Below are 13,112 nucleotides of genomic sequence, written 5' to 3'. Positions count from 1 at the left end.
AAGGTGGTAATAGAACGGCCAAGATGGAATGAAGGGAACAATTCCACAGGCACACAAAATATCAAAAGAGACCTGGGGGGTTGATATGTCTATAAAGGTGAAAGTGGCAGGGTAAGTTCAGAGATTATTACCTTGGACTTTTTTTCTTCTCTCTTTCATGGTATTGCTGCCATCGCTAATTACTCTTGAATATAGTGCCTTGTTCAGCCATTACAGAAGGCAGTTCAGAGTCAACAGTCACACATAGGCAGACTGGTAACGGATGGCAGAGGCTGAGGAAGAGTCACAACAAACATGATGTCTCTCTTTCTCTCCCCACAGATGTTACCAGACCAGAGTTTCTCCAGTACTTTTTTTTTTAACTTCAGGTTTCCATCATCTGCAGTATTTTATTCATACAAGGATAGCAGGATTTCTTCCCTGTAAAAAGGCATTCGAGACCCAGATGGGATTTTACAAAAAATCCCCATTTAGGAATTCATTCATGCAATGTACGGGTCACTGGCTAGGGCAGCATTTATTTCTCATCCCCAATAGGGACCCCCCCAGAGTGCTGATAAGAAGAGTACGAGGATTTTGATCCAGTGACAGTGAGAGAATGGTAGCACTCCAAGTCAGGATTGTGGGTGGCAGCATTCCAATGTATCTTTTTCCTTCTGGGAGATAGAGGTCACAGATTTGGAAAATATTATCAGTCAAGACATGGGGAGTTACTGCAGGGGATTTTATAGTTGGTACCTACTTCCACCAGTGCTGGGTGTGAAGGGACAGCTGTGCACGATGTGTCAAGCAAATGGGTAGCCTGTTCAGAGATGGTGTCAAGCTTCAGGAGTGTTGTTGGAGTTGCACCCATCTAGACAAGTGAGGAGTATTCCATCACACTCTGACGTGTGTCTTTCAGATAACGGACAGGCTTTGGAGAGTCAAGTGGTGAGTTGCTCACTGCAGGAGTCCCGGTTTCTGACCTGTTTTCGTAGCCACAGTTTTTCTATGGCTGGTCTAGTTCAGTTCCCCTGGTCAATGGCATCCTCCAGGATATTGATAGTGACAGATTCAGCAACAGTAATGGCAATGGGGATTCCTTCTTTTAGGAGATGGTAATTGCCAGGAATGTGTAGGCTACAAATATTATTCTTTTCCTGCTATTGCTGTGGTTCTGTTCGCCAAGCTGGAAGTTTTTGTTGCAAACATTTTGTCCCCTGTCTAGGTGACATCCTCAGTGCTTGGGAGCCTCCTGTGAAGCGCTTCTGTGGTGTTTCCTCCAGTGGCCTGTCCCTGCCGCTTCCGGTTGTCAGTTTCAGCTGTCCGCTGTAGTGGCCGGTATATTGGGTCCAGGTCTATGTGTTTGTTGATGGAGTTTGTGGATGAGTGCCATGCTTCTAGGAATTCCCTGGCTGTTCTTTGTTTGGCTTGCCCTATAATGGTAGTGTTGTCCCAGTCAAATTCATGTTGCTTGTCATCTGCGTGTGTGGCTACTAGGGATAGCTGGTCGTGTCGTTTCGTGGCTAGTTGATGTTCATGGATGCGGATCATTAGCTGTCTTCCTGTTTGTCCTATATAGTGTTTTGTGCAGTCCTTGCATGGGATTTTGTACACTTGCATGGGATTATTCTTTTCCATTTACCAGCCCTAGCTTGATTGGGTGACGCAGTGGCTCAGTGGTTAGCACTGCTGTCTTACAGCACCAGGGATCTGGGTTTAATTCCACCCTCAGGCGACTGTACGTGGAGATGTTGCACATTCTCCCCATGTTTTTGTGGGTCTCCTCCCACAGTGCAAAGAGAGTTAAGTTAGGTGGACTGGCCATGCTTAATTGCCCATTGTATTCGGGGATGTGTCGGTGAGGTGGATTACCATGGGAAATTCAGGGTTATAGGTATAGGGTAGGAGTGTGGGTACATGTGGGATGTTCTTCAGAGGGACAGTGTGGCCTCAATGGGCCAAACGGCCTAATTGCACACTGGAGGGATTCTATGATTCCACTGTTGAGGTCTCACTCCAATCGGACACAGACTTATATTACAAACATATTAACTGAAATTCAAATTCCATTCAACTGCCTTGGTAGAAATTGAACTCACAGTTTGAGAGCAATAGCCTGTATCTGCAGATTACTGATCCACTAACACTACCTTTACCAGCTGGGATACACAGGCACGAGCAAGGTGGTTCAACTTATATAAAAAACTGGTTTGGTCTCAACTGGACTATTGTGCATAAAAGTTGTTTTTTTAAAAAGTCCCAGGGAAGAAGTACTTTAGTAAAGTAGATAGAACAGGAGGAGAGAAGGTGGTGAAATGGAGATTTGATCAAGATATTCAAAATCACAAGGTGCTCTAAGGAGAAACTTACCGGGGGTACAAGGACTGAGAACCAAAGGACAACTTTCAGGTAATTGGCAAAAAAAAAGCTTTGAAGACACAAAGAGGAACCTTTTCATGCAGTGGATACCTTGGATCTGTCCCAGTGTTGTGGTGGAAGCAGAGTCAAACAAGATATTCAAGAGGAGAAAGTGAGGGCTGCAAATGCTGGAGATCAGAGTCGAGAGTGTGGTGCTGGAAAAGCACAGCAGGTCAGGCAGCATCCGAGGAGCAGGAGAATCGATGTTTTGGGCAAAAGTTGGGGAGAGAAGGGTGGAGTGGATAGAAGGGTTTATGCCTGAAATGTTGATCCTCCTGCTCCTCGGATGCTGCCTGAAGATATTCAAGTGGGTCTGGATATTAGCAGCAAAGAAGTGTATTCCAGGGACAGAGGGCGGCAATGGCACCAGGTGGACTGTTCATTTCCTGAAGAAGGGCATGTGCCCTAAACGTCGAATCTTCTGTTCCCTAGATGCTGCCTGACCTGCTGTGCTGTTCCAGCAATAAAGTTTCAGCTTTGATCTCCAGCGTCTGCAGACCTCACTTTCTCCTGTTCATTTGCAATGTCAAGTGTAGAGATGGCAGACTGAATTATCTCTTCCTATATTGTAAAAAGTCCATTCCATTTATAATGGACAGCAAAATCAATAGGCTATGCAGAGAACTTTAATTCAAAGATCATCCTTCAAGTTCCCTACGCTGAGTACTACATCCAATTCATCATGAGACAGGACGATCACTTTTTTAAAAAGTTCATTCACGGGATGAAGGTGTCACTGGCAAGGCCAGCATTCGTGACCGAGAGGTCAGTTAAGAGTTAGCCACATTGCTATGGGTGTGGAGTGACGTGTAGGCCAGATCAAGTAAGGATGGCAGTTTCCTTCTCTAAAGGATGTTAGTGAACCAGTTGGGTTTTTCCAACAATTAATTCACGGTCATCATTAGATTCTTAATTTCAGAAAATTTTATTGAATTCAAATACCACCATCTGCCATAGTGGGAGTCAAATCTGGGTCATTCCCAGACATTTTCTGGGTCTGTGTGTTGCTAGTCCAGTGATAATATCACTAGGCAAGTGACCTTTTCTATACAACTTCTCCTATAAACTTATACTTCTCAACTGTAAACTTACCCTTAAAAAGTGTCAATTCATTCTGCTCTTAACTAAAAAACACCCAGCTTCTACTGTAAGTAAGTTTTACAAGTCACCAGCTTCTTTTCCTGGGCATTTAGTGTTGCAAAGGTATAGGAGGGTTTGCACGACTGAGTCAATGTTTCATGGTCCACTGTAAAATGACCCAGGATTTTCTGAACGTTTATACTTGAATTGATGACTGACGCTTATCGACAGAAATGTTTCCATTTTTCAACTTATAAACTGTACTTTACAAACTTACATATGCCTTAACAGTTTATTTTCCAAATGAAAGCCAGGAGAACTGTGAATGTTGGGAACCTGAAACAAAAACAGAAACTGCTGGAACAGCTCAATGGGTCTGGCAGCATCTGTGGATGGAATTCAGAGTTAACGTTTCGGGTCCAATGAAACCTCCTCAGAACTCACTTGACTTGGAGTGGTAACTCTGATTTCCCTCCACAGATGCTGCCAGACTTGCTGAGCTTTTCCAGTAATCTGTTTTAGTTCCTTATGCAACACTTTAAAAATCTTGCATTATGTGAACATCTAATGGTGTCTGTTGCAATAACCATTCAACAAATGAGTATAATGAGGTCCCAATCAGATACCCAGCAAACGTGAATTCTTCTGAGGTTTGTTATCACAACAAACCCTCATCCATGACTCATTATCTCTGGAGACTAAACTGTTCTGACACATCCCTGACTGGTTTGCTGCATTCTACCTCTAAACAGGAGCACACCCAGAGCTTTGTCCCTATTTCTTAGTTCCCATCAAGTTCCATTCTCCTGTCACTCCTGTATTCATTGGGCTACATTGGCTTTTGTTCAAGTGACACCTCTACTTTAAAATTCCCAGCCTTGCTTTAAAATCTATATAATGCCTTATCCTTCCTTTCCCTTACCTCCATCAGTCCACAACCTCCAGATATCTGAAATAATTCCAATCACAAACTGAAGCCATTTGTCATTCCCACCTCGCATTACTCCTTTCAGACACTTAAAAATACACATCTTTGACCAATCTTTTGATTATCTGTCCACTTTTAGCCTTCATTGTCTCACCATCATACTTGGTCTTAAAATGCTTTATGTATTGTTCGATTCTGCTCTTGTTACCCATGGGGAGTTTTTCTTTTTTCACTGATTGGACGTGGATGTTGCTGGCTGGGCCAGTACAGTGACTGGAACGAGTTTGACCAGGTGGACCTCAACATACGAGATCCCCGATTGGACCAAATTAACGGCCCCAATCAGGGAGTCCTGGCTGACAGCTATAATTAGGAGTGTTCACCCAGTGCAAAAGGGGGAGAGTAGATTGGAGGACCTCCTTGTGGGTCTGTTCCTGGGCCTGGCCAAACTGGCCATAAACAGGTCCAGGCAGTGGGCCATGGAGGGCGTCATTAGGGCCAATCGCCTGCCCCTCTTCTGCGGTTATGTCAGAGCCTGCCTGTCTCTGGAGAAGGAACATGCAATGTCCATCAACACCCTGGAGTTGTTCAGGGAGAGGTGGACGCCGCAGGGAGTGGAGTGCATTATTTCCCCCTCCAACTCTATTTTGATTTAGTCCCTGCCCTCCCCTTCACTGTTTGATCACACAGCATTGCGCTTTGGTGTGAAGGGCATCGCCTATCACTGGCCACTCAGGTGTTTCCTTTCTTCCTGGTGGTGGAAATTGAATAAAGATTTATACCCCTGTTGCCTTTCACTAAACAAAAGGAGGGTTCACCCAATGTGGGTGTGTGTGTGTGTGTGTGTGTGTAGGTCAGAGGACTTCCTCGTGGGTCTGCTCTTGGGCCTGGCCAAACTGGCCATAAACAGGTCCAGGCAGTGGGCTGTGGTGGGGGTCGTTATAGCTGACTGCCTGCCCCTCTTCCACTGGTATGTCAGTGTCCACATTTCTCTGGAGAAGGAGCACACCGCGTCCACTAACACCCTTGAGATTTTCAGGGAAAGGTGGGCACCATAGGGAGTGTTTCATTTCCCCCTCCAACTCTATTCTGATTTAGTCCCCACCCTCCCCTTCACAGTTTGATTGCCCTTTGATGTGAAGGGCACTGCTTGTCGCTGGCCACTCGGGTGTTTCCTTTCCTCCTGGTGGTGGAATATAAATAAAGATTTACACACTTTTTTTTTTAAAACTGTGTCTGAACACCTACATGCACACAACATGGGTGCTGGGGAACAATAAGAACTACCGCTGGAAAAAAAACAAAAAAAGAGAGAAAATAAAATAAACAGGAGCGTTTCACAGGTTCTGTTCACTCAGAACTGGCTCTGAGGGAGTTGAACCTGTGGTGAAGGACTCTTCATTTTGTGTTAGGGAGGGGACTGACATCTGAACTGTTGGGATCACACAGTCTTATTACTGTTATTGGGTTTCCTACTGAGGAGGAGAGGTTTTGTTTGTTTCTCTGCCTTGTTTCAGGAAGACTTTGTTTAATTTTTTGGTTTTCTTTATTGTTTATTAAAAAAATAAACACGAGTGCCAGGGATTTTCCTGACTCTCGGGACTGGCTCTCAGCTAGTTGGTCAGAGTCCACGTACTGTGCAAGAGCAAATAAAGGGTGACTTGGTGATGGGATACCAGCCTCTGTGAAGTGATTTAAGTCAGTATTTATTCCCCATCCTTGGTGGCGAACTGCCTTCTTGAACTATGGCAGTCCATTTGGACCCAGTGACACTAAAGATATGACAATGTATTTCAAAGTCTGGATACTGAGCAGAGATTAGGTTACTTCACTGGTAATACAGAGGCCCATACTGCTAGGAGGACTAAGACTCAAAGTTCACCACCCGTAGTGTTTCTAACTTCAATTAATAAAAATCTGAAATATCAAGCTAGCTTTGGTAATGGTCTCAGATCATGAAACCATCAGTATGGTCAGGTGATGTGCACCAGAAATCCTTACTTGGTCTCCATAGCAACAGGACTCATTTGCTGGGCCAGCATCTACTGCCCATCCCCAACTGTCCAAAGTCAACCACATTGCCGTAGGCCTGGGGTCACATGTAGGCCAGACCAGATAAGGATAGGAAATTTCTTTTCCTAAGAAAAGGATCATTAGTGAAGCAATGTTTTTAACAATAACCATCGACAATGGCTTCATGGTCATCACTAAATTAGTTCTTCATTCATTGGGCAGTATGGTGGCTCAGTGGTTAGCACTGCTGCCCCACAGCGCCAGGGTCCTGGACTCGATTCTCACCTGTCTGTGTGGAGTTTGCACATTCTCCCTGTGTCTGTGTGGGTTTCCTCCCACAATCCAAAGATGTGCAGGTCAGGTGAATTGGCCATGCTAAATTGCCCACAGTGTTAGGTGTGTCAGTCAGGGTAAATATAGGGTAGGGAAATGGGTTTGGGTGGGTTTCTCTTCAGAGGGGTGGTGTGGACTTGTTGGGCCGAAGGGCCTATTTCCACACTGTAGAGAATCTAATTCCAGATTTTATTGAATTCAAATTCCACCATCTGCCTTGGTGGAACTTAAACACATGCCCCAGAACTATGGCCTGGGGCTACTGGGTCACTAGTCCAGTAACATTATTACTGTTCCACCTGCTCTCCTTAAATACCCTCCAACATGGCCAGGCAAGCCACTCATACCAAAGTGCAACAAAATACCTATCCCTATTTAACTCTGCCCCTCACCCAATTAGATTCATGAGAAATTCACAGCAGAGTGAACTATTTCCACCTTTGCAACAATTTAAAACAATAAGTTTTTCATTAGGGGACACAAAGCATGCTACTGAACAAAATAAATAGAGTCATCAGGAAAAAAAATGAAAGCAAAGAAATGATCTTTGACATTGGATAATGACAGAAAAATCACAAAGGTTAAAGAACATTTCTTAGCATGGGACTAAGAGGCAGCAAGAAACTGGAGAAACTGCCTAGTGTCAGAATGTAAGGAGGCAGGTGCTGAAAGTAGAGGCTGTAAATCATTGTGGGAATGAAAGATGGGGACCGGACTAGCTTATGACAGAGTGGTTGGAAGATCCAGGTTCAAGTCCTACCTCTTACGTACAGACATAAGAACAAGGAACAAGAGGCTACTCCAGCACAAGCCCTAACCTCCCCCCCCCACCCCCGATTTCTGCAGCTGCCCTTACACCCACTCCCAGTCCTGAAGCAGAGTTACACCTGAAATGGCAACTTCTTCACCTCCTGATGCTGCCTGGCTTACTGTGTTCTTCCAGGCTCCTGCTTGTCTGCCTTGGATTCCAGTATCTGCAGTGGGGTTTTTTTGTCTCCTGCATTTCAATAGCATCTGTTTTTAACTTCAACTCTACAGAACACCTCTTGGCAGGTTGACTAAAAAATACATTTTTTAAAAAACTTGGGAAAAATCAGGAGTAAACAAGGACACAGATGGTTAAATCAAATTAAATGCAACTTGAGAAATGAAGTCCAGGTAGAATGGCAGAGAAATTAACATAAATGATATTGTTTTTAAAAAAAGTGTAGAATTTGAAGCAAGTAAGGAGAAGTTTGATGTGTGACAGAGTCAAGGATTTTAGCAACAATTGGAGTATTGAGGTTTCTAAATAAAATAGTAATTGAGTAATACCGACTGACTTTAATCCACACGGAACAGCACATCAACATGATAATAATACTCAATTATTGATAAATATTTTCAAATTAATCTGCTCACAGATGTCATTACACACTTGCAGAGCAGGTGGGACTTGGCCTCTTAACTGAGAGGTAGGGACATAACCACTGCACCACTTTTCAATCATTGATCATTTTATCAATGAAAACACTTGGAACTTGCGGCTTGGCTGAACAACGCCAGCTACTGGGCTGTTCCAGAAACTGGGAAGGAACATTTTAAAACTCCAACTCTGAGACAAGGTTATCTTCCTTCATGTTGTGTTTCTGTTTAAGCTGAAGCACATTCTATTTTTTTTTTGAATGAACCAAACTCCACTCCTGTTTCCCACACTGTAGGGAATTTAATCTAAAAAAAATCTTAAAGTGGGAATGGACTGGAGAAATTGCGACTTTATTTTTTTAAAAATAAAAAGGTTTTTCACGCAAAGTTGAAGAGGAAAGTACTGTGGGTTGCATTTAGTGGGATCTGGCACAGCAGGTTGGAGTCAGATCGCATCATTTTTAAAAAAAAATTTAATTGTGGAAACAAAAATCAAGGGGATCTCGATCGTGCACACAATCTGTCTGAAGGTATAGATTTACAAGAATGATCAAATGCAAAGAATCTGCTGCTGGGATACTTCAGCTGGTCAATTTCTCCCGGAAGAGGAGAGAGAGCGGAAAGAGAAGTTAATTTTAAACGATTTTTTAAAAAGCAAGATAAATTGGGGCAGAAGGATAAATGATTAAGAGCACAGGCGTACGGTCTGCGGCTGGCTTCAGGCCCGCAGCACAGGCACAGACAGTGCTCTGCATCAGCCCTGGGATCCGCAGCCGCTTCCCCCACTCTCCCTTCCGCAGTTTCAAACGACAAGTTGTGCATTTGAAGCCTTCAGGACAAACTAACACCTCCCTGAGGCAGCAGCACCACTGAGTATTCACTCACCAGACATACTGAGACAGCGCAGTCGGTCCGGGATTCCAATGGGGAGGCGAGGGTTTGGGTATTAGCTACGATCCAGCGGAGTCTGTGTAGAGGGAGGGAGGGAAGGAAGGAAGGAAGGAAGGATGAAAGTAAGGTCAGGCGAAAACACTACGTCTCCCTCTCTCTCCGGGCACTGGGATTGTGCTTGAGCTGCCCCAGTCTCTTCTATATAAGGAGGCCACCGCACACGTGATAGAGATAGAAGCCAGCCCTCTATACATATACACATACACACACACACACAGAGATAGTGTAAGTGTGCCTCTGACTGCTCTATGATACAAATAGAAACATTAGTGCAAGCCATTCAGCCCTCTGACAGTGCCCTGCTATTCAACCAGTGAAAGTGTGTTTGGCTGCAATGTTTAGTGTGCACATAAAACACACACAAGAGCAAGGGCAAAATGCTGAAACAAACACAGATAAACACAACAGGCCTAGCAGAGAATACTGGAGAAACATCACAGGCTTGGCAGCATCCGTGGAGTAAGAAACAGTTTTGAGTTCAACATGACGTTCAGACTTCAGAGGGACATGGGGCAAATACTAGCAAATGGGACTAGATTAATTTCGGATGTCTGGGCAGATGAGTTGGATTAAAGGGTCTGTTTGCGTAGCTCTGTGAGTAAGAGGTAAAGTAGGCCATTCAGCCCCTTCGAATCATAGAATCCCCACAGTGTGGAAGCAAGCCATTTGGTCCAGCAACTCCACACCAACCCTCCAAAAAGAATCCCACTAGACCTATCCTGTCTCTGTAACACTGCATTACCCATGGTTAATCTACCTCACCAGCACATCGCTGGACACTATGGGCAACTTAGCACCTGACCTGCTTTGGACTGTGGGAGGAAACTGCACTCAGAGGAAACCCAAGCAGACATAGGGAGAATGTGTAAACTCCACACAGTTACCTAAGGGTGAATCAATCCAACTCCATGCTTCTGTGAGCTAACCACTGAGCAACCTTTCTGCCAAACCTACTCCACCACTTAATACAGTCATGGCTGACCATCCAACCCAGTCCCCTGTTCCTGTTTTCTCCCCATATCTTTTGATCCCTTTAGCCGTAAGAACTTTATCTAACCTCTTCTTGAAAATTTTCAATGCTTTGGCCTCAACTGCTTTCTGTGGCAGAGAATTCTAATTTCAAACTCATTCCCTGGAGAAAACTCTGCGCTTGGATCGGCGCAACATCGAGGGCCGAAGGGCCTGTACTGCGCTGTATTCTTCTATGTTCTATGTTCTATGTAATCACTTCGAATTGCCCCCTCAAATTCCCAGTTGGTTCCTAAGCCGCAAATACTGTGTCTCCATGCAAATGGTGTGCATGTGTTGTTGGATAGGTGTCTCCAGTCTGTATCCTATTTGTGGATGTGCATGCTCATTAATTTTGTATTTATGCATGTATGTGTATTTCATGTATGTGGGTTTGCACATTTATGTGCATGGATATGTGTAGTTTGAGAATACATGTTTGCAAATATGGAAGGTAAGATATATGCAATGTTGGTTCATATGTATACTGGCACAAACATGAGCACTCCTATGCATTGGGTCCTGGTCTGTGGGTAGCATTTTTACCTGAGGCTGATGGTGCAAGTGCCATGTACATTAGAGCCTAAAAAATCTAGACTGACATTCGAATGCAGTACTAAGGGAGCGCTATATTGCCGCAAGTTCTGTCTTTCCTAAAGCTAAATGCTGTCTCATTAAAAGGTTAAATATCATGCAACACCAGGTTATAGTCGAACAGGTTTATTTGGAAGCACTAGCTTTCGGAGCGCTGCTCCTTCATCAGGTGATGGGGAAGGAGCACTGCTTTGAGGGTTAGTGTTTCCACATAAACCTGTTGGACTATAACCTGGTGTTGTGTGATTTTTAACTTGTCCACCCCAGTCCAACACTGGCATCTCCAAATCATCAGTAAAAGGTCACGTGGTAAGATCTTAAAAGAAAAGCAGGAGAGTTCTTACTAATGTCCTGGCCAAGATTTAGCCCTCCAACTTCATCAGTAAGCAGCAGATTTGGTTATTTCTGTCTTTGCGATCTTGCTATGCACACATTCCATGCTGTGTTTTCTACATTAGAAAAAAAAGACAACATTTCACAGTCCCCTGAATTGGCTGTAAGACGTAAGGAGTAATTCCAAAACTGTGAAAGACCCCTGCTCAGTTAAAATCCCGGTTCACTGCTCAGAATCCAGCCTGCTATCTTCCTCCCTCAGCCCCAGCATTGAGGAGCTTCTCATCCTGAGGGATTTGACCTTCAATTTCAATTCATCATGTTCTCAGAGTTCTGTGCCCTTTTGTAGTATCTCAACCTCACATTTGGTGTAAACTCCCCAATCCATCTGTGCAGTGACCTGCTTGACTTTACCATCTCATAAGAACTAAGAGCAGAGTAGGCCATCTGGCCCGTAGAGCCTGCTCTGCCATTCAATAAGATCACGGCTGATCTTTTCAGCTCCGCTTACCCACCCTCTCACTATAACCCTTAATTCCTTTACTAAAAAAATCCTTAATTTCTTTACTCTGCTCCCTCATAACTGCTATCATTTTACACCCTGCATTCCAGCACCACACATTTTGACTCATTTCTCACTGACAACTGTCTGAAGCGAAACCAAACTGAACACAACCTTGCAGTTACAGTGCACCCCCAAGGACACATTGTCCGATTACATTGTCATAAAGGCCACCTTTTTAGAGTCATTGAGTGGTACAACACGGAAACAGACCCTTCGGTCCAACTCGTCCATGCTGACCAGATATCCCAACCTAATCTAGTCCCATTTGCCAGCATTTGGCCCATATCCCTCTAATCCCTTCCTATTCATATACCCAACCAGATGTCTTTTAAATGTTGTAATTGTACCACTTCCTCTGGTTAGAGACAAAAAAACTGCAGATGCTGAATCCAAAGTAGACAAGCAGGAGGCTGGGAGAACACAGCAAGCCAGGGCAGAAGTCAATGTTTCGGGTGTAACCTTTCTTCAGGACTACTTCCTCTGGCAGCTCATTCCATACACTCACCATGCTCTCCATGAAAATATTGTCTCTTCAGTCCTTTTTATATCTTTCCCTTCTCACCTTAAGCCCATGCTCTCTAGTTTTGGACTCTCCTACCCTGGGGAAAAAACTTTGTCTATTCATTCTGTCTATGCCCCTCATGATTTTATAAACTTCTATAAGGTCACCCCTCAGTCTCCAACACTCCAGGGAAAATAGCCCCAGACTATTCAGCCTCTCTCGATAGCTCAAACCCTCAAACCATGACAACATCCTGGTAAATATTTTCTGCGCCTTTCAAGTTTAACAATGTCTTTCCTGTAGCAGGAAGACCAGGATTAAATGCAGCATTCCAAAAGTGGCCTAACCTATATCCTGTACAATTGCAACATGACATCCCTTCTTAATGTCACATGTCTTCACTCCTGCTTCAACTCACCTGATGATGTCCTGATGCCTTTGTTACCTCCTGATTTTATGAGTGGTCTCCTTGGTGAGCTCCCAGATTCTTCCCTCTCTAAGCTGGAGGTCATCCAAAGTTCAATTGTCCATGTCCTAACCACAAAATGCCATTCAACCCTGTGCTTACTGACTTACAGTGGCTCCCAGTTAAACCACACCTCGATTGTAATATTTTCATCCTTGTTTTTGACCGTCTCCATGGTCTTGGTCTTGCTATCTTTGTGATCTTCTCCAGCCCTTCACCCTCAGAGATATCTAAACTCCTCTAATTTCGGCCTGATGACCATCCTGGATTTTAATCACTCCACCAATGGTGGTTATGTTCGGCTCAGGAATTCTCTTATTAAAGCCCTCCACCTCTCTGCCTCACTTTCCCTCTTTAAGAAGTTCCTTAAAACCTCTCACATTAGCCAAGCTTTTAGTCATCAGCTTTAATATTTCTCCATGTGGCTCAATGGCCCATTTTGTTTTGTGACGCTTCTATGAGGTGACTTGAGATATTTTATTGCATTAAAAGAACTATATAAGTGCAAGTTGTGGTACATAAGTCCAATATTTTT

The 13,112-nt window shown here is 44.0% G+C and overlaps 1 protein-coding gene across 1 annotated transcript in view; it reads right to left on the bottom strand.

Annotated features, from left to right (window-relative positions):
- LOC122556171 (glycogenin-1-like) overlaps window positions 1-9,211 on the bottom strand; it is an 82,232-nt gene extending 73,021 nt beyond the window's left edge. Inside the window, exon 1 of the mRNA XM_043702691.2 lies at window positions 9,044-9,211. Within this exon, the coding sequence (XP_043558626.1) occupies window positions 9,044-9,050 (7 nt within the window). The 5' untranslated portion in view covers window positions 9,051-9,211. The remainder of the gene's footprint in view (window positions 1-9,043) is intronic.
- Window positions 9,212-13,112: the final 3,901 nt, after the last annotated feature.

Source organism: Chiloscyllium plagiosum, unplaced genomic scaffold, assembly GCF_037043375.1.
Source record: "Chiloscyllium plagiosum isolate Xiang-an unplaced genomic scaffold, Cpla_swu_hap1 HiC_scaffold_13, whole genome shotgun sequence".
NCBI lineage: Eukaryota > Metazoa > Chordata > Chondrichthyes > Orectolobiformes > Hemiscylliidae > Chiloscyllium > Chiloscyllium plagiosum.
This window is presented reverse-complemented; position numbering and strand designations above follow the sequence as displayed.